Source organism: Eumetopias jubatus, unplaced genomic scaffold, assembly GCF_037043125.1.
Source record: "Eumetopias jubatus isolate StellerSeaLion01/CBP00866 unplaced genomic scaffold, mEumJub1_p1.0 scaffold_12, whole genome shotgun sequence".
Lineage (NCBI taxonomy): Eukaryota > Metazoa > Chordata > Mammalia > Carnivora > Otariidae > Eumetopias > Eumetopias jubatus.
This window is the reverse complement of record NW_028274818.1, coordinates 58384050-58405947: the sequence shown is the minus strand read 5'-3', so window position 1 is coordinate 58405947 and position 21898 is coordinate 58384050. Positions and strand designations below refer to the sequence as shown.

At 35.8% G+C, this 21898-nt stretch overlaps 1 protein-coding gene across 2 annotated transcripts in view; it reads left to right on the top strand.

Moving 5' to 3' along the window:
• Nucleotides 1-21898, top strand: part of DCAF6 (DDB1 and CUL4 associated factor 6) — a 133164-nt gene that overhangs the window by 58528 nt on the left and 52738 nt on the right. For both annotated transcript variants that reach the window (XM_088017124.1, XM_088017125.1), the window contains exons 8-10: nucleotides 2779-2872; nucleotides 4142-4261; nucleotides 5850-6110. In XM_088017124.1, the coding sequence (XP_087873250.1) occupies nucleotides 2779-2872; nucleotides 4142-4261; nucleotides 5850-6110 (475 nt within the window). The remainder of the gene's footprint in view (nucleotides 1-2778; nucleotides 2873-4141; nucleotides 4262-5849; nucleotides 6111-21898) is intronic.

Genomic DNA, 21898 nt, shown 5'->3' with positions numbered 1-21898 from the left:
CCTTTGCTTGTGTTCCTGCTCTCACTATGTCTCTCTCTGTCAAATAAATAAATAAAATCTTTAAAAAAAATAAATAAAATCACAGCCCTTAACTCCCTGGTACTGCCCATCTTCTTTGTCTTCTTAGTTTTTTTTCCCATAACACTTAACACTTTCTTTGTATATTTTACTTTTTTATCATGTATTGTTCATCTACTCCACTAGTTTATAAACTCTGGGACATTGGGGTTTTTGCATGATTTATCCATTGATCTTTTCCCAGTACCTCGAGTAGTGCCTGATACATAGAAGGTGCTCAGAAAAGTCTTTGTTGAATGACTGAATTACTGCTTGTAGCATTTTCAGTATTCTTGGCTAGGTTATTTTGCCTGTCTCAAAAACTCAAACTTGGGCCTGTTTTTAATTTGAAGATCTTGTTCCAGAAATAGTTGCTGAGGTTATAAAACTAGTTCTTTGCTTGTATAATATAAAATTCCTCTCTCATAACTATGGAGCAGGACTCTTTTCTATTCTAAATATATTTCACATACAGAGGGAGGCCCTCTGTTTCTGGAAATGATTGTTTGTCTAAGATTGTGGACAGCTGCCACACTAGGCTTTCTCTAATCTTCTGATCATTCCGTGTCACACTTGTGGCTTCCTGTGCAGATCTTGCTCTTCTTTGTTGCTTCTAGCCATATTTACATACTTAGGGAATTTGTAAGGGTTTTTTTTTCTGTGTTCTTTGCTGAGGGTGTAGAGATTTTTTTTTTCCATCTTGTTGCTCAGTATGGTTTCCAGGAGAAAACAAAATTTGCAGCTAAGCTGTCACCAAGTTTCTGTCAAAATCTGCTTAATTGTCAGAAAAAAAAATCAATGAATGTTATGTTAAAAATAAAAATAAAGGGAGTGATCCACACAATGGGAAAAAATGTTTGTATATCATATATTTGATTTATGATTTAGAATCTAGTAACCAAAATATATCGAAACCACAGTGAGGTACCACTTTGCACTTACTAGGTTGGCTAAAATAAAAAAAGTCAATAACAGTGTTGATGAAGATGTGGAGAAATTGGAGCTTTCACACATTGCTGGTAGGAATGTAAAATGGTGCAGCTGCTTTGGAAAACAGTTTGGCAGTCCCTCCAAAGTTAAACATAGAGTTATCATATGATCCAGCAATTTCATTTCTAGATATATACTGAAGAGAACTGAAAACATATGTCCCCATAAAAGCTTGCACATATGTTCATAGCAGCATTATTCACAACAGCCAAAAAGTGGAAACAACTCAGTGCTCATAGACTGATGAATGAATAAACAAAATATGGTATATCCAAATAATGGAGTATTATTGAGCCATAAAAAGAAATGAAATACTGATACATGGTGCAACATGGATGAACTTTGACAATATTATGCCATGTGAAATAAGCCAGGTAGAGAGGGCCACATATTATCCCATTTATGTGAGATGTCCAGAATGGGCATATCCCTAGAGATAGAAAGTAGATTAGTGGTCACCAGGAGCTGAGTGGCAGGAGAAGTGGGGAGCAGCTGCTCACAGCGATAGGATTTCTCTTTGAGGTGATGAAAATGTTCTGGAATTAGTGGTGGTACAAGTGGTTGCATAGTTTTGTGCATATGTACCACTGACTTACATACTTCAAAAGGGTGAATATTATGGTATGTGTGTTATCTCAATAAAAAATGTTAAAAATATAAAACTTAGAATGATCAAGTGTGTCAAGTGCCATAGGCATCAAATGAAATAAGTTGTGAAAGGTGCCATTTGAATTGGCAATTGATTATCATTTTATCACTGATCAGTGAACTTAGCCATTGATCACTCATTGGTGACATTGGTGAGAATGAATTCGGTGGAAAGATGGGAAGGTAAGGTGACTACAGTAAACTGAGGGAGGAATGGTAGATAAAGGTGGACTAAATATAGATTTCTTTTCAAGAAGCTTGACAATAAAGCTTCAGAAAATGTGGGAAAAGAGTATAGCTGGATAGAAGTATAAAATTGAGGTGTTTTGTTTGTTCAAAATGGTAAGAACCTTCAGCATATTGTAAGGAAGAAATGAGAGAGGAAATGAATGTATGTATGGGAAAGAGTAATTGTCAAAGCAAGGTGCTTGAGTAACTGAAGGAATAAAATAAAAAGCACAGTGGAGAGATTAAGCTTAAACAAAATAAATGATATATCTTCTGAGAAAGGTTGGAAGGAATTAAGAAGTTGTAGATTATTGGTAAGTTTGTAGAATGCAGCTGAAGAAATTACTTTCATTTCTGCAGGACTGACTTTATTTTCTCTGAAGTAGGAGGAAGAGTTATTAGCCAAGAATGAGGGAAACGAGGTAGAGTAGAGACCCTGAGGTGAGTAGTGAAGGGTTGCAGTAGATAGGGGGACCCAGAGAGTAAACTGTCAATAATAATAAAATAGTGATAATTCCTATTGTCAGGTATGTAGGTACTTTACTTTAGACTACCTGTATCATCGTAATAGAAAACTCAAGCTCATTGTGGTTAAATAACTTTCTTGTTGTCAGCTGTAAAGTGATTAGAAGTCACATATACATGATTTCAAAGTTACATTCAAACTCTTTAGGGTGAAGATGTTAAGGGTAGGCTGTACCATCAATAGATACCATCATTATAAGAGCTGTCTTTCATATTTTGACCTAGGATCTTTTGCATACTCAATAAAGAAAGCGAGGGCATGGAAAGAATCTGTTAGACTTAAATTGTGCTTTAAGACTTGAGCAAATGAGTTTTCTCTTCATCTTTTAGTTACGACAGCCTCCAGTGAAGCGTTTGAGACTTCGTGGTGATTGGTCAGATACTGGACCCCGAGCGAGGCCTGAGAGTGAACGAGAACGAGATGGTAACTCTACTTTGGTCAGCCTTTTCTAATATGAAATTTAAAAAATTAATCTTTTAACTTGTTTCTGTTTTTGTTTTTTTGTTTTTTTGGCTATTATCAGTGATGCTGAAACAAATATCCTTGTACATATTCTTATCATGCTTGGGCAAGTGTATCTGAGGATAAATTCCTAAAAGTGGAATGAACGACTGGTTCACTGGATAGTGCATTTTAAATTTGTTAGTTATCAAATTACCCTCCAAAATGAATGCACTACTTTACATTCCTACTGGAAGCATGAGAATGCCCATTGCCGTATAAAACACTGGACATCATCAAACTTCTTAAATTTTGCCTATTAGATATAAAGAGAAATAAAAACTCTTCAATTTCCAACCCAAGAGTTTTATAATAGGTAAAAAATTTTTTTTCTTTTATCAAGTGCCTTTGACAAGCATAAGAAACTACCTTGGAAGCTTTAAGATGGTACACTTTTAAAATGGAATTGATCTGTGTGTATTTTAATAGTTGGTCTGTAGCCAAAATCTTACTTTAATGACTTGTGAATTCTTTTAAGATCAAAAGCATATTCCCCAATATATTATCCTTGGTATCATCTTATAATATATATTTAAATATAAAGCAACATTATATAAAGGCAATAAAGTGTAAAATTCCATTTTCACAGAACATCCAAGAACAAATGATTTGCATTTTAAATTATATGATTGTAGAATAGAATTGTCAGTTTTGATGTCATATTTAATTTGATGATTCCCTTAAGAGAAAACTCGTATTTGAAGGAGGAAAGGAGTAGAGGGAAGAGACAAATATAATACCTTTTGGGTTTTGTTAATTTCAAATATATGGAATATGCTTACAGTGTGGTGAAAATAAATTGAGTTTAAGGAAATTTAAGTGAGAGGGCAAACCTTTCTTTTAATCAGTTCAGTTTACAATTCATGAGCCCTTCCTAGCTGTGCACTGGTGGAAATAAAGATGTGGGTTGGGAGGTGTGGAGGTACCTAAGAATAGACAAAGATACAGGAGATGTAAATCCTATTCTTAAGGAACTCAAAATACAAATGGAGAGTCACTTACATAGACATTTACTATGAAATGTGATGATAGCTCTAATAGATTTATATACATTCATAGAATTTATTTAGGCAATTTGATTCTTTTTTTTTTTTAAATGCTCTCATTTTAAAGGCCTTAGAATCTGGGTTTTTATGTTAATGAAAGATCCTGACTTACTACTATTCACTGATAAGACCTGTATTGTGATAGGTGAGCAAAGTCCCAATGTGTCACTGATGCAGAGAATGTCTGACATGTTATCAAGGTGGTTTGAAGAAGCAAGTGAAGTTGCACAAAGCAATGGAGGACGAGGAAGATCTCGCCCAAGAGGTAATTTTTCTTATTAATTAAAGTCAACCAAAAGCTCGCAAAGTCTGTTTTATTGACATTTGTTTTATTTATGTCATTCCATTTATACCATTTTATATCTATAATAGTCATAGGTTCTTAACTATATTGTGTGAAGCAGTAGAGGACCAAGGGTATTGGGTATAATTTGTCCCTTCATGTTCCAGTAGACCTAGTCCTTATTCTTTGCTTTTCTCAAGAAAATAAGAAAGTCTGATATTTCCCTTATATATCCCAATATATTTTTGTATGCATTCTGAGAATGGAAATATATAAAACTCTGTAGATAAGAAGTTTTATATAATGGAATAGTTTCTCCTTTATGTTATTTAGGCATTGGTTATTAATTGCTGTTTCTAGTGTTAGCTGACTTGTTTTCATATCTTGGTTCACTACTTTCTAGCTTTGGAGTCTTGGGCAAGTTACTTATCTGTCAAAAATGAGGAGTATAAAAGTTAACTCCTAATTGTTTCAAAAACCCAAAATAAAAAATTATATTGAATTTTTCCATAAATGATTCTTATTAACTCCTTATTTCAATTAACTTTTAAAAAAATTCCTTGGACTGTGGATTTGCTTAAGAGTTATTGAATTTGTGCTTAAATTTAAAATAAGAAATATTTAAATCATGGTGATTAAAAGAGAAAATTTCATATTCTCTGATAGTTGTATTTTGCAAGACATGAACTAGATTAGTCCATTCCATCTTTCCTTTAATAACATCTAGACTTGAGGGAAAATTGTTAATGTTTATGGACTATTCCTAATTATTCCTTTGCAGATAGCACAAAGCCTAGCATAAGACATAGTAGACACTCAAGCCTTTTTAAATCATGACTGCATCATGTTAGTTTGGTGGTTAAGACATTATTGCTAATGAAGTAGGAATCAGGAACTTAATCTAATTCTGACCTATTTGTAACTTTACTCTTCCCAATAAGATTTTTCTTAAGTATTTACCAAAGATATTACGTTATAGAATGGAAATATATCAATAAAATTCATTCTCCTGGGCCCCTGGGTGGCTCAGTCGGTTAAGCGTCTGACTCTTGATTTTGGCTCAGGTCATGATCTCAGGGTCATGAGACTGAGCCCTGTGTGGGGCTCTCTGCTTGCCGTGGAGCCTACTGAAGATTCTCTCTCTCCATTTGCCCTCCCACCCCTGGTCTTGTGCATGCTCTCTCTCAAAAAAAAAATAAAATCCATTCTCTGATTATCCAGTCATTAAATCAGAATCATCATCTTCAAGTTAAAGGGATTAGATGTTATTTATATATAGGCATTTTACAACCTATTGTTAGCTTTGTCTAAATGAAGGTACCATATTGATCTTGAAAGACTGATTAACAACAGTGTTCTGTAGATAGATTTTTACCCCTTTGGTTAGCCTATTTGCTCAAAGGGATCAAACCACCACTGGGTGCTTTTGATATCCTGAAATTACGTGTTTCTGTGTGTGTGTTACATGTATGTACAAGTGTACATATATTTCTTGAACATATCTCTTTAGAGTAGCTGGTTTTGGAAAGCAGTTAGTTTTTGAATTTGCACTAACATGTGTTTTTTGAAGGTGGAACGAGCCAGTCAGATGTGTCTGCTCTTCCTGCGGTCCCATCAAGTACCGATTTGGAAGTGGGGGAAAGTGCAATGGAAGTAGATCCTTCAGCTGAACAGTCTCTTCAGCCTTCTACGTCCGCTGCAGTGTCAGCTCAGGTTCATTCGACATCCCCTTCTACAGAAAGCCCTCATTCTACTTCTTTGCTGTCTTCTCCAGACAATGAACAAAGGCAGTCTGTGGAGGCATCTGGACGCCATACACATCATCAGTCTGGTGAGGATGCTACTCTTTCAATAGGCTGTGGTTCATCTGATGATTTCTGATAATGAATACTTCTTTGTGGGCTGGTTTGAAAGATACTAAATCACATGAACTTGTTCTTGCTGGAATAAATCAAAATGACATGTAATATGTGAACATGTAACTTAAACACAAACTTCAAGTGTGCCTAACTTGCATGAATTTAACAAATATCAGAATCTTCAGTTTACCTAAGACAAATCTTTAAAAAATCTTTAAAAAAGACAAAAAAGGTTCCAGCAGATAGTGTTTTGACATAGCTTCATGCAGTTGACTTAAAGATTACTTTCATAAGCCATTATAGACGAAAATGTCTTTCTAGACACTTGGTTGTACCTATATTATCAGTTCCTGTATTTATATTTTTTATTATTTTTCTTCACATCATGAAATACTTTAAATACATTCTTTGTGGTACATTTGATAACATCTCTTGTTGACAACATATACAATTTACCAAAAGATTTATTTCTCCTATATTTCCATGAAAAAGAATTGTTTTAACAAGTTCTTGTTAAAACAAGGTACTTGATATTAGTGGAAAAAAATCAACTCCTAAAGTCTGTTAAAATACTGTTTTCCTCTCAATATTAAAACTCCTTATGTTCAACTCCCCCCCTCCCCAACTATGGAATGTACTAGTATTTATAACAGTAATTTTCAGCAGATATGACTGTAATTTACTTCGCATTTTAAGTGTGTACACGTATTTATAATAACCACTAAGATTTTATTCATATTTTTCTTTGGGTTCTCCTAAAGAGGCATTTTACTTGACATATAATAAAAAATATTAGCAACTAGAGATACAGCTGGCAGGCCTAAGGTAAAGCCTATAAAAAATTCCTAATAGCGTAACTGCCAAGCTGTCACTTTATTCTTGCTTCTCTGAAATCTGATACCAGATCACCAAATACAGGGTGTTTTAAATTAGGCATTCTTTTATCATATATCCCATTTTTGGTAATTCATTTCAGTTTTTATGGGACTAGAAGCCAGAGTCAGTTATGTAACTATTAAGACTTGTGCACAGTTTATCTGTAATAATAAGCTAAAGCTGAGCTTTAAAGTCAGGTTTTCCACTGTCTAATTGACATAGCATTTCAACTTATGAGAAAGTAAAATGTTTTGGAGTGTTTGGGAAGTAGGGACAGAATCAGTCCAAAGTTTGTCAAAGCAGGTAAAATTGGTAAAAAAAAAAAAAAAAAAAAAGAATTTTAAAGTAATAACATTCTTGGAAATATCCTTAAAGATTCTGATCAATTATAAGTTATCGGGAAAACTTAGCAAGAAGATTCCCTAGCTTATATTCATTTTCCACTGAATCCTAACTAATTCCATTTGTTTTTTAAACACATTTCTGAGTAAAGTACTTAGTTTGGAATTTCATTTTTCTTTTTTGTTACAGATATTTAACACAATTAATATTGCATTTCAGATTGCTAAATCCCTTTCAGTATTTAATGTAAGTATTACGTAGTCATTTGAATCATCAAAATAGAAAAAAATTTGTGATGATCATGCAGTCATTGTCTTGATCATTACTTGGCACCTTCACCTGTAATTTTTTTAAAGAAGTTAAGGAAGTATTTTTAACTGGTCCCTACCGGTTGAAAGAATTTTGGTTGACTGCACTATGGAAAATCAGAATACTTCCATATTACGAAGATAGGGTCAGTATTGAAGAAAATGATTTGATGTTAGATGTAATATCTAAAGATTATGCCTGGAATTGTTTTGACAACAAGCCTTTCATTATCCCAGAGTACAACATTTTAACAATAAGGACTTAATGAGTTTTTTCTGTTTTGTTTTGTTTTTCCAATCTCTTCTGCACTTCTAGGTTCAGATAGGTTTATGGATACTAAGAATTGTCCATGTGGTGGGGGGGGAGTATCATCTTAGAGCCATGATTTTTACTACAAACATACCTCATTTTATTGTGCTGTAGTTTGTTGTGTTTTGCGTATATTCTGTTTTTTACGCATTGAAGCTTTGTGGCAACCCTGTGTTGAGCTAGTCTATTGGCACTATTTTTCCAACAGTGTTTGCTCGCTTCACGTCTGTGTCACATTTTGGTAATTCTCACAATATTTCAAACCTCCTCACTATTATCATATTTGTTATGGTGATCTGTGATCAGTGATCTTCGATGTTACTATTGTCATTAATTTGGGGCACCACAAATGCCACCTACATAAGACAGTGAACTTGTTCGGCAAATGTATGTATGTTCTGAGTGCTCTACTGAACGGCTGTTCTCTTTCTCTCTCCCTTTTCTTGGGCCTCCCTATTCCCTGAGATAAAACAATATTGAAATTAGGCCAATTAGTAACCCTAAAATGGCCTCTATGTGTTCAAGTGAAAGGAAAAGTCACACATCTCTCACTTTAAATAAAAAACTAAAAATGATTAAGCTCAGTGAGAAAGGCATGCTGAAAGCCTGGATAGGCAGAAAGCTAGGCCTCTTATGCCAAATAGCTAGTCAACTTGTGAATGCAAAGGAAAATTCTTGAAGGAAAATCAAAAGTGCTACTCCAGTGAACACACGAATGATAAACAAAACAGCTTTATCTCTGATATGGAGAAAGTTTTACTGATCTAAATAGAAGATCAAAACACCACAACATTCCCTAAGCCAAAGCCTAATCCAGAGCAAGGCCCTTACTCTCTTCAGCTTTGTGAAGGCTCAGAGAGATTAGGAAGCTTCAGTAGAAAAGTTTGAAGCGAGCATTTCCCATTCTGAAAATCCTAGGTCCCTTAAGATTTGTGCTAAATCTGCTCTGCCTGTGCTCTAGAAATGGAACAACAAAGCCTGGATGACAACACGGTTCACTGAATATTAAGTCCACTGTTAAGACCTACTGCTCAGACCTACTGCTCAGAAAAAGGATTCCTTTCAAAATATTCCTGCTCATTCACAGTGTATCTGGTTACCCAAGAGCTCTGATGAAGATGTACAAGATTAATGTTTTTATGCCTGCTGACACAACATCCATTCTGCAGCCCTTGGGTCAAGAGTCATTTTGACTTTCAAGCCTTCTTATTTAAGAAATACCTTCTGTAAGACTACAGCTGCCATAGAAAGTGATTCCTTCGATGGATCTGGGAAAGTAAATTGAAAACCTTCTGGAAAGGATTCCCCATTCTAGATGACATTAAGAATATTCATGATTCAGGGCACCTGGATGGCTCAGTCGGTTAAGTGTCTGACTCTTGATATCAGATCAGGTCTTGATCTCAGGGTTGTGAGTTCAAGCCCCACATTGGGCCCCACACTGGGCGTGGAGCCTACTTCAAAAAAAGAATATTCATGATTCATGGGAAGAGGTCAAAATATCAACGTTAACAGGAGTTTGGAAGAAGTTGATTCCAACCCTTGTGGATGACTTTGAGGGATTCAAGACTTCAGTGGAGGAAGTAACTGCAGATGGGGTGGAAATAGCAAGAACACTAGCGTGAGAAGTGGAGCCTGAAGATAGGACTGAATTGCCGCAATCTCAGGATCAAACTTAAACGGATGAGGAGTTGCTTCTTACGGATGAGCAAAGAAAGTGTTTCTTGAGATGGAATCTACTCCTGGTGAAGATGCTGTGAGGACTGTTGAAATGACAACAAAGGATTTAGGATATTCCATAAGCTTAGCTGATAAAGCAGTGGCAGGGTTTTGAGAAGATAGACTCCAATTTTGAAAGTTCTACTGCGGGTAAAATGCTATTAAATAATGTCACATGCTACAGAGAAATCATTAGTGAAAGAGTCAGTTGATGCCACAGCCATCCACCCTTCGGCAGCCTGATCGGTCAGCTGCCAAAAACTTCAAGGCAAGACTCTCCACCGGCAGAAAGATTATGACTCACTGAAAGCCCAGATGATGGTTAGCTTTTTTTTTTTTTAGCAATAAAGTATTTTTAAATTGAGGTATGTATATTGTTTTTTAGACAGCATGCAATTGCACACTTAATAGATCACAGAATAGTGTAAACATAACTTTTATACACAGTAGGAAACTAAAAAATTCATCTGACCTGCCTTATTGGATATTCGCTTTATTGTGGTGCTACGGAACCAAACCACAGTATCTTGGAGGTGTGCCTCTATTGCCTTGCATGGAGATAGAATGAAAAAGTATGCTTCTTGCCCTGCTGTGGATTCCTCTTTATGTAAATGTTTCCTTTTTGTCCCTTGTATTTCCTCTGTCACTTTTGCTGGGATGAAGGAAAGGGATGATGGAAATGTGAAAACTTGCCTGGCAAAATGCCATCTGTGAACCAAATTATTTGCCTTCTCTTAGTCTGCAACTCAGTCACTGAGTCGTGAAGAAAGTCACAACCACACATTTCACTGGGTTTTCAACACTGTGTCAGAGCAGTCTTTCAACACTGTTACTCAACAACTAGACAAAAGTGTTTAACACCTTCTTGTCTCTCCGACTTTTACCACTCCCCACTCCCCTTTACCCTCATCTCACCCCCCAGCTGATAACCTTCACACACACAGTGTGTGTAGGGGAAAGCACTCACTTTGCTGCTTCTGAATCTCCTGACATTCTCACATCCGTGTTAGAAACAGACACATTTGGGGAAAAAGTGTGTCTGTTCCTGTCAAAGGCTAGCCAGTGCAATTGCCATCCCTTTCCAAATTCTCAGGGACTTTGCTTCTTCTCTGCATCATTAGTATTGCCTTTTCTACTGCATTGGTCCTTTCCCGCCTCAAATATGTTCTGTTATTACCTCCTTTCTTTAAAAAATCTCCCTTTGGGACGCCTGGGTGGCTCAGTTGGTTAAGCATCTGCCTTCGGCTCAAGTCATGATCCCAGGGTCCTGGGATCGAGTCCCGCATCAAGATCCTTGCTCAGTGGGGTGTCTGATTCTCCCTCTGCCTGCCACTCCCTCTGCTTGTGCGCTCGTGCTCTCTCTCTCTTTCTCTCTCTCTATGACAAATAAGTAAATAAAATCTTTAAAAAAAAACTTCCTTTAAGTACCCCACACTCTCCCCCAGCCTTGTGTCTTTGCTCCTTTCATAATCAGTCTTCACAAGAGGTGCTCACATACCATCTCCATTTTCTGACCACCTTCCATCTCTTTGTCAACCAACTCCTGTCTGCCTTTCAGTTCTGTTTCCACTGAAGCTTTTGGTCAAAGTCACCAGTGACTTCTGTTAGTATCTTACTAGATTTTTTCGTCCATTTGCATTTAACATAGTCTGACGCTCCTTTCTTGAAGCACTTCCTTTCTTGGCATCTGTGATACTACTTTGCCTACTTATTCTTATTACCAACTCTAGCTGGTTTTCAGTAATCACTGTTGATAGTTCTTGTTCTATTTACTTCTGACTATTTTGGTAGAACTCCTTAGTTTGCACTCTTTTCTCTGTTCTGTATCCCTGGGAGATTGCATCAATTCACATAGCTTTAATAGCTCCTCTAAGGTGAAGATTTCCAAATGTATGTCAACAATCTCATCTTCCACTTTGAGTTACAGACTCCTGTGTCCAGCTGCTCATTTGACCCTTCTTTTTAGTTATCTTTGGATATCTTAAGCTTAACATGTCCAAACTAAAACTTAATTTAGCCTCATATACTTCCCATCTGCTAACCGTCTTGGCTGTTTTATATTTTAGTAAATTTAAAACCACCTGCCCCATTTGCTTATTTTAACAGCCTATGTGTTATTCTTGATTCCTTGCTTTCCTTCATGTCCCACGCTCAGTCCATCAGCAAGTCTTGTTGGTTCTGCATCTAAAATAAATTCTTCTTCCATCTCACCATCATTTCTTGCCTGCTAATTGATCTCCCTGCATCTAGTCTACTCTCGCTCCCTTATCATTTATTCTCCATGCAACGGGCTGGTGAGTATTTTACAGTGTTAAATCATATTGTCTAACTTTGCTGTTTAAAACCCCTCAAAAACTTCTAATTGCATTTAGGAGTAGTACTACAAAAAAAAATTGGAACTTTTTACTGTGGATCTCTAAGAGCCTATGTGGCCTGGGTTTTGCCCACCTCTCTAACCTCGCTTCATAGCACTTTCTTAGTTCCCAGTGATCCTTATGCTCTACCTGCAGTAGTTTCCTTTATTCCCTTGAATGTGCCAAGTTCTCTTGTGCCTCTTTGTTTCTGACTCTGAGCCTTTGTATGTACTGTTCTCTGCACCAGAGAAGCTCTTCCCCCTGGTGTATCTCAGCCAACTCCTTTTCCTTTGTGTCTCAATTTGAGTGTCCTTACTACCCTAGCCACATTCATCCTCCTTTACTAAAATAGTATTCTCTTGTGGATAGCCCTGTTTACTTCCTGAAAAGCACTTACTAAATTTTGTAATTATTTTGGGGCACCTGGCTAGCTCAGTCGGTGGAGCATGCAACTCTTGATCTTGGGGTCATGAGTTTGAGCCCTATGTTGGGCATGGAGCTTACTAAAAAAATAAAACAGAAGAAAATTTTTAATTATTTTGTTCATTTTGGATTGATTTATGACTTATTTCCTCTTTTTAGAATGGTTTTATTTTAATCTAGATAAAATAATATGATTAGAGAAGGTGGTTTCTTTGGATTGAATGGGATTATCAGCACATACAAAATTCACTTTGGAGTCTCACCTTGAGAAACGAGTCACCGAAGGGATCCATGTGTTTTTAATTAAATAGACCATTCAGACTATGAGCATTTAGTTTCTTTAAGATAGTATCCGATATGGCTCATCTGTGAATTCCTGCTTATTTACAAGTAATTGTCCAGATTTATAAATTTATGTAGGTCGTTTCAGAATCTTTATAGCTAAACTGACTTCTGTAGAAAAATTGTTGGGAACTAAGAACTCTGGTGTACAGCATAGCAAAGCAAACCTTTCAAAGACCAAATATCCGGATTACAGGTTCCTTAAAGGATGCCAGGGTCTATTTAGTCTAGGTAGAGGCGATACATAGATTAGAAACAAGTGGAAATTTTAGGTTAATGGTCACTTCAGGGAGACCAAAGAAGAGACCGGAGGAACTTGGAAGTCAGTAAAGGAGTGACAGTACTAAGAGAAAAATGCACAGGGTTCACCTGGACAAGAAGCAAGTTGGGATTGGAGGACAGATCCATAGCAGGGAGATAAAGTACCACCAAATTAGATATAGAAATAATCCAGTGTCCAGGACAAAAGACCCTGTGTATTGGAGAGGCAGGACATGACGTTGGAACCGAGTGGACCTTTGTTAGGTCAACTATAGTTTATTGTTCTCTTTCAGTGGGAGTTGAATCATTAGGGAGATTAGTCTGGAGTCTTTCAGAAGAAAACAAGTATAGGGTAGGTTGTTTCAGGAGATGGAAGTATAAATTTCCTGTTAGCAATTCCTGACACGTTGTTGAGGGTTTTTTTGTTGTTTTTAAAATTCAACCCGAAGTATTCATATATTCACTGTCCATTTTGATTCATGTTAACAAAAACTAATTCTCAATGTATTTATTCACATTATAAATTATATGTTTATACATTTTTTAAAAGGATGTAATGTGTGTGCATCTTACCTGCCTTTAATGTCTGAGACTGCTAGCAGTATCATTGTTTAGTCTGATTGTTTAGTCTGCTTAGTCTGGTTGGAATTTTTAATTTAATATTTGCCCTTCCTAGTTAGCTGTGTGGTGACTTCTTTCCATAGCCTCATTTTTTGTTTTAACCCAGGGGAGACAAAGCCACATACAACCAGCCTTAAAAGTAAACCAAATTGTTCTTTAAGAAGCACTAGAAGCATTGAATAAATAGTTCATGACATTATGATAACTAAATCTTGATTTTCTAAGTTATAGAGCATCACTGCTTGCACTTATTAGAGCCTGCTATTTATATGCTACATCACCTGGTGGGTCTAGGTGGATACTCTTCTATTCCCATAAAACATTTGGCAACATAAGAGTGAGGGTTTGGAACAACAATAAAGTCAGGTGAATTTTCTGTGATTTTTCTGTTTTCTTAGCAAAATTTGACATATATGTAGTCTCTTCATGGTAATTTCTTTTGAAGTGTAAAATAAACTTTGTGGGTGCATAATAATCATTTATTTTATATTGCTAAAAGCATTGCTGTTATGCTGTCAGTTGATAAGGTGTATGTATATACCTAAAAAGAAGGCACTATGCCATTGAGCATCACTATTTATTGGTTAGTGAATACTCTTCTGCTTGGTACTGGAGAATTTTCTAGAAAGAACTAGCATTGAGAGACTATGATGATACTTGAATTGTTTGCTAAATCTTAACTGCCAATTGAGTGACTTAATAAAATTCTTTGTAAGTAGAGGTCATGGTAACAAGATGTTAGTATCTCTGTCCTGATTGATTTGTGAAACAATAAAACAAATTTGCACCCTTATAATCTATGTAAACGAGGCTGAAAGTTGTTTGGTAGTTGGTGTAATTTGCTGCCAGTGTCACCAAGAGACACAAAATTCCTTGTATCCCCCACCATCAAATCAGCAACTGTTGAATCTCTGCCTTGCCTTTGGTTATAATGGATGAAGTTTTTACTTAAAACCAGTTCCATTCCTCCTCAGGCGTCTGGGTGGCTCAGTTGGTTAAGCGTCTGCCTTCGGCTCAGGTCATGATCCCAGGGTCCTGGGATCAAGTTCCTCATCAGGCTTCCTGCTCAGTGGGGAGTCTGCTTCTCCCTCTACCCCTCCCCCCTGCTTGTCATCTCACTCTCTCTCTCTCTCTCTCTCCCAAATAAATAAATAAAATCTTTAAAAAAAAAAAACAGAAACAACAGTTCATCCTCTTACCCACTGCAGCTCGTCTCTTTTGGTCTACTTAAGGACATCATTCTTGCATTTGCTCACTTCATTTCGTGAATCATCTTTTTTCCTTCCCTCAATTAAACATTGTCCATCAGCATACAAATATACGTGTTATCTCCCAAACTAAAACAAGCAAACCTCCCCACCAACAATCTTCCAATTTCTCTGTTCTTATTAGCAACAAGTCTACTTCATTACCTCCTCTTTCTCTCGAACCTGTACCAGTTGGATTTTGGCCCCTGTGATTTCTGCTGAAACAGCTCTTGTCAAGGTCAGCAATGACTTCCAAGGTGCAAAAGCCAGTGATTAGTTCTCAGTATCTTTTTCGTTGTATCAGCAGCCTTCAACACAGTTGCTCCCTCCATCCTTCCTGATGTACTTCCGTCCAAGCCTACAGATTGTGCTCACTCAGTCCTCCAATCTTCTCACTGGCTTCTCCTTACTCTACCCAGAGATTTTTCTTCCTGTTAAATATTGGAGTATCCCAGAGTTCAGTTCTTAGACGTCTTTATTATCACTTACACTCTAGGTGGCTTCAAGTAACATCACCAGTGATATCCAATTTACTAGTGAATTCTAGACTGTTATATTCAGTCCCTACTCAGGGTCTCCCCTGGGATATCTGTTAGTTTTCCTCTTCCCTCTGCTACTACTTGTTCTTCCCTTTCCCCTGTCACAATAAATAACAGCTCTTACTTTTCTTGTCACGTGGGCCAAAAACTCTGGGACCATGCTACATCTCAACTATCAGCAAATTCTTCTGCCATTACCTGTAATATATATCCCACCCCAAGACACACTTCCTCCTCTGAGCATTTGCACTTGCTCTTCTCTCTCCCTGGAACACTTCCTTCAGATACCCGTGTGGTTTACTCCCTCAGTCCTTGAGGTCTTTGTTAAAAATCACCTTATGAGAGAAGCCTTCTTTAATGACCACACAGAAAACAGCAACCCGTCCTCCACTACCTCTGTCCCCCTTACCTCAGCCTGTCCAGTTTACTTCACAGCAGTTGTCCCTGTTTGACACAAACACATACATGTATATTACATATGTGTGTGTGTGTGTTTCACTGATGTCTTTCTTCCTTTCAGAACATAATCTCCACATGAGTAGGGACTATTTTGTTCAATATTTTTTTTTATTCCCAGAGCCAAAAACAATTCCTCCTATATAGTAGGCACTCAAATATATCTGCAGAATTCTGTGTTGTATTTCTACTTTTATCTATGACTATTGCTTTAAGAAAATATTAAGGATTATGTAAATATTTTTAGCTTAAAAAAAGTAAATGACAATTCCAACATGGAGAGATTTTAGCTGAAAAGTGTGTAACTTTGACTTTTTAAAGAGTTCTTCATTAATAAATTCCAAGACTGTTTAAAAATGCATAATTTTTCCTAATTTTAATTGAATTTTAATTATTATATGATTGAAGCTAGTAATTTGTGTATAGATTAGAAAACTGATATTTTTCAATTTTCCTTATTATGATTTTGTTAGAAAAAGATGAAATTAGTGAAGAAAGGAATATTCATTTTAAAATGTTTTGTCATGGAAGACTTTATTTTCATTCTATTTCGTTACTTAAATATTCTTAGAGAACTATATGTGTATAATTCATTATAGTTCAACAGAAGCGTTCAAGTATGTCAGTGTGTGTAGTTTATCTCCTAACTTAATGATCAGTCATTTTTTATAAGTAATTTGTTTTTAGTATTCCTCCATGAGACATGTCTTTTATTTATATCCTTCTCTCTTTAATATGTAATCAAATTCTTACTGTTTCCTATTTGATTGCTATCTTTTCACCTTTCTTTCCCTATCTGTGTCAGAATTTTTAAGGGGGCCTGAGATAGCTTTGCTCCGCAAGCGCCTACAGCAACTGAGGCTTAAGAGGGCTGAGCAGCAGCGGCAGCAAGAACTAGCTGTGCGCACCCAGCAACAGCCTTCCACTTCTGATCAGTCTTCTCACGAGGGCTCTTCACAGCACCCTCAGCCTTCAGGTTATTAATGTCAAGTGTCCTCAAGCAGCTGGTCGAGTTGGTTTTTTAACACTGCTACTGTGTAACAAGATGCTTCCCTTTTCCCCTTCAAAAAGAGCTGATGGGGCTTGCAGCTTATCCTTCCCCTTCTTGCATATGGTGGTGTTCATCATTCCATGGCTAAAGGGACACGTTTTGGCAGCAGTGTTTGCCAGAGAGATCAATATAAAATAATCCATTATTTTATTTGTCCTATTTCTGGGAGGGGGCAGATGTTTATTACTTTTATAGCTAATGAACTACTTTCTAATCATCTAGTGAATTCAGAGCCTGCTTTGATATTTTTATTGAAATTTCTTATATGCTGAAATGATATCTATGCTTATGGCCCCTCGTTCTCTTCTTCTTTTGTTTTTCCTTTGAAAATTAACCAGTATTCCTGTGAATGTTAGTAATACTAGATTTTAGAATTATAGTGTTGTTTGGCCATACCAGCATGCTGACTCAGTTACCCTCTTCTGTAATTATTTGAAAATTTTCAATATTTGCTTACTTATTCCTTGTATACATAATCAACTTTCTGATATATAGGGCAGCAGAAATACCCCCCAGTCTCTTGTTCCTGTTCTGATGCTATAAAACTCTATAAGACAGTGATAATCGGTGCCACTCTCTTTTTCTTTGAGCATTTTAATGGCCTAGTTTGTTTATGGCCAGCAAGCTCATGATGCTCAACAAACATTTGTTGATAGAATTAATGAAAGATATAGCATAAAATAATTTGTCAGTTTAATTCTTTAATATGGATATTAGGTACTATATATCCTATTCTATAGGTATTACATAGTAAGTGCTACAAATCTTTGTTTAGGAACTAGAGTGTGTCTGAGTTCTCATACTAATGGAATTGTGATACTTTGATGTACTACTTTGTTTTGCCACCCAAAGGAGTGAGGAGTTATAAATAATTACTTTGAGAACTCTGATTTAATTGCTTGAAATTTGTTTGTATATTGGTAGAACTGAACAACCTCCACTTTATAAATATCTGTTTTATGTGCTGATAACAAAAGCACATTATATAATATGGTGAAATAAAATAGATTTAAGTAACGGTAATATAGATGTGATTGGAATAAATTCTGGACCTGATTTTTAATTCAGTAGAGGGAATATCAGCCAAGCAAAGATGTCTCTGACCATGTTTTTTCCTATACTTAAAACTAACTGGAGAATTTGGTTAAATTACAGTCATGACATTTAATAATAAGACATTTTGCTATGATTTTGTGCTATATATAAAACTCTAGCTTAAGTGTTTCAAAAGGGAAAATATGCGACATAAAAACCAAATAAGGAAGTTAAAATACACCTACATATGTACATATTTTTAAAATACTGAAATTTAGCAGGTAACAAACCAAATATTAAAGTGAGTTTGAGTATAAAATATAAAACTGTCTACATTAGCAGGAAAGAAATGAAATGTACATTGTAGAGATTAGAAAAATATTTTTAGACTCAACCTTTCATATCTAGCTTACCAATTTAAAGTGAAGCAGGTTCTTTTTTTTACAGCCAGAAAGCTTTAGAGTGATTATGTGGCCTCTGTGAAATAAGATGCTATTTTACCAACTCTGAGTATCCTTCTCATTAAATAGTATGTATTTTGGTAATCAGTCTATTTGGGGTAATCTTTAAAAAAGCTAAAGTTCAGTAGACACCTTGCCCCATTTTGAGGTTGAGAAACATGTTACCTTTACTTTGTTTCTAAACAACATATTGGGGCCCCTCAGACTGTCTACATGGCCAATAGTAGAGTCCTTTAGTGCTAACAGTCAGTGTATGTTGCTCCCTTCACTTCCTCTATATCATATGCTTTTAACATAGCATTCATGTGAGACCCTAGTAAGTCTAATCTGTGACGTGTCTTGGGTTCATTTCATAATTCTACTTTTATTCTGTCCTCACTTGTGATAGAAACGCTATTTAGTAATTAAATAAGATAAAGTTAAACCATGCATAGTTTGTTACAAAGAACAACCAATAGAATCTATATATTTTGTCCATTTAGTAAATCTTGGATATGAGGAAAAATGAATAGACTTAATGCAAAATTTGTCTTTTCAGAACACACAAAGTGTAAAAATACAGAATAGGAATTAGATTTATGAAATTCAACAGGGAGATAGTTTTTATTTGAGTAACAATTAAAATATGTTCTTAAACTTAATGAGTAAGCACAATATCGTCTGTTTATTGTGGACATAAATTGATCCACCATAGCTAACGTCTAATAATTTTATTTTTCAAAGTCAGAATATATTACTTTAAAATATTTTTTTTAAGCTAAAAACAAAAATGCATTTTTTCTTAGGCTTTTAGAAAATACATCATAACTTATTTCTGGGCTTTCAGTGATTTTTTTTTTTTTTTTTACCATAAAGAGATGAATTTGCCTTCATCAGATTACTGCTTGTGTACTAGACTGGTTGAGTTCTTGTCCTGTTCCTATGACTAGATTAGCTTGGACAGGTCATTTGGCTGCTTTATGTCTCAGTTTCCCAATTACTGATTTATTTAGATAGTGTGGCCTGTCATGATTTACAGATAGCATAGGATGAGGTAGACAATACTGTATAAAATTTTTATACTCCTAAGTAGAGCAGTACACATAATAATGTACTATCTTAATTATAGTATCTTTCACTTACTACCTCATATCACAGCCATATACAGTTGATAGCATTCAGGGTTTTGAATGAGCTATAAAGACAGATGCCATAAACAGCTATGGCAGAGGCAGTCAGCGTATTGCTGATTTTAAACCCAACTCTTTTTTTCCATTTCAGGTCCCCCGAAGTCATGGGTTGCTGGCTCCTGCTCAGAGTGACAACCCCCTGTGGAGTCTGCTGTACTGGCTCGACCACCACAGAGCCCCACTGGAGCATGGAGCCAGCCTAGAGAGGGTCAGGTAGGAACTGTTTTTTCACTTTATGGCACGGTTTTGCTGATTGGAAAAGAAAAAAGTAATTTTTATACCCCAAAAGGGTATAAAACATTGGTGATTATTTTTGAAAAAGGGCTTTTCAAAACTGAGCCATATTGGAAAAAATCAGCACTTACCCGATCCTGTGCAAGCAGGCTCTATACTACATCCAGTTTCCCACAGTCCCGTGACGACAGTCACATGTAGCACTTCTCAAATGGGTGCATTTGATCCTGTTTTTAGTGTTAATAGCATAAGTAGTTTGTAAATCAGATATGATGTCGATCTAGTTCTTTAGTCCTTAGCTACCGTTAATGATAGACTCCTGAGCACTTCAGGCATGGGAATATGCTCCATAGTTTTCAGAACAGCTTCCTATCATTATTTCTCATTCAATATCATGTTTCTGAAAAACAGGCTAGTAATAATAACATTAATTGACCCTTTCCTGTGTGCTATCTAAGTAGTTTACATGGATCATCTCATTAAGTCTTCACAAGAACAGGATGTGGTAGATACTGTGATTATCCCCATTTTACAGATGGAGAAACTGAGACATAATAGACCTCAAATGACTTGTTCAGGATTACAGTATTACTGAGTAGAAAAGCCAGAATTGAACCCAGAAGTCTGGCTGATGAGTACTTGTTATTTACCTTTAAGACTATAATTACTTATTTTGTCTACGATTGAAAAAATTCTGATGAGAAAATTTAGAAAATTCTAAAGAGTTTTTTCACGACCAAAACACAAATTTTTATTTTAAATATACAGAAATTGGCCCTGAGACGCCTTGAGCTCAGCACTGAATGACTTTTTGCCTAAAGTTTATCTCTACCTTAAAAATAATAATTCTAAACACTTCCAATAAGTGGACCAACCATATTGGATTTTGTAATAAATTATCAGCAGACCATATGGTCTGATTTTTACCTTGTAATGGTGCTTTCTGAAAGATATTTTACGGGGAAATGGAGTAGAGCACATATTCTAGATCCTTCATCAATGTGTTTTTTAAAGCCATATTCTTTCCTAAACTCTATCTAAAAAATTAAATAAGGTGCACTTTCTTTTATAAGATTTGTACATTATATAATATTTATGGAAAAATTAAATATTCAATAAAAGATTACCTACCTAGAGAGTTGATAGTTTTCTGAGGGCTCTTAATTATAAATGAGAGCACAAGGAAATGTATAACAAATACAGAGAGACAAAAAATATTTCATAAGATACTTCCTAGGAGGATTTTCCAATATTTATTTTACTGTGACTCAAATTTTTGTTATGTTTTTCTTTACTGTAGGGAATATAATTTTGGTTTTTTATAAAGACCAACTTATCTGTTCTTAAAAAACAACATAGGTAGGAATGTTGTATCTAACTCTAAAATGGATAAACAAGAAGTCTTATAAAGGAAAGTAAAGCATGGGTAGATTCAGGAACTGACTGAAATACTATCATTCTTTCTTTCTTTTTTTTTGGTGTTGTACAGATTTGTTGAACTGAATGTTCTGATGAAGAGGTGATAAGTAAGGATAAGTCAAAGCTATTATTCAGATGATGATCATGCTTTATCAAAATCTAGTAATACCCTGAGCAAACAGTTGTATCAGAAGGTAGATGATTTAAAGTTGATAGGAGTGGCCCCAGTAGCAAGATTCAGATTTTTAAATTTAGAAATTGAAGCAATCAAGTGATAAAAAATTGCTAAGAATCCAAAATATGTTGGAAAACTTTTCTTAGCTATCAAGTTAAGGACACTCTCAATTCAAAATATTTTATCTACTTTTGGGGGAATGAAGCCATGATGAATAGTAGCTGGTGATTATCCAAAAGTGCAGGGTTTTTGTTTTATTAATATTTGCTAAGAACTGGAGCACAGGATATTAGAAACCAGGAATTATTCTTACATTTAGGAGAGAGCTGTGCTTATTATCCACGTATTCCCTTCTCATCTCGCCCTACTGGGACACTGGGGCCCAAGCCAGGGCTTGGTAGCCATCTCCTTCTATTTC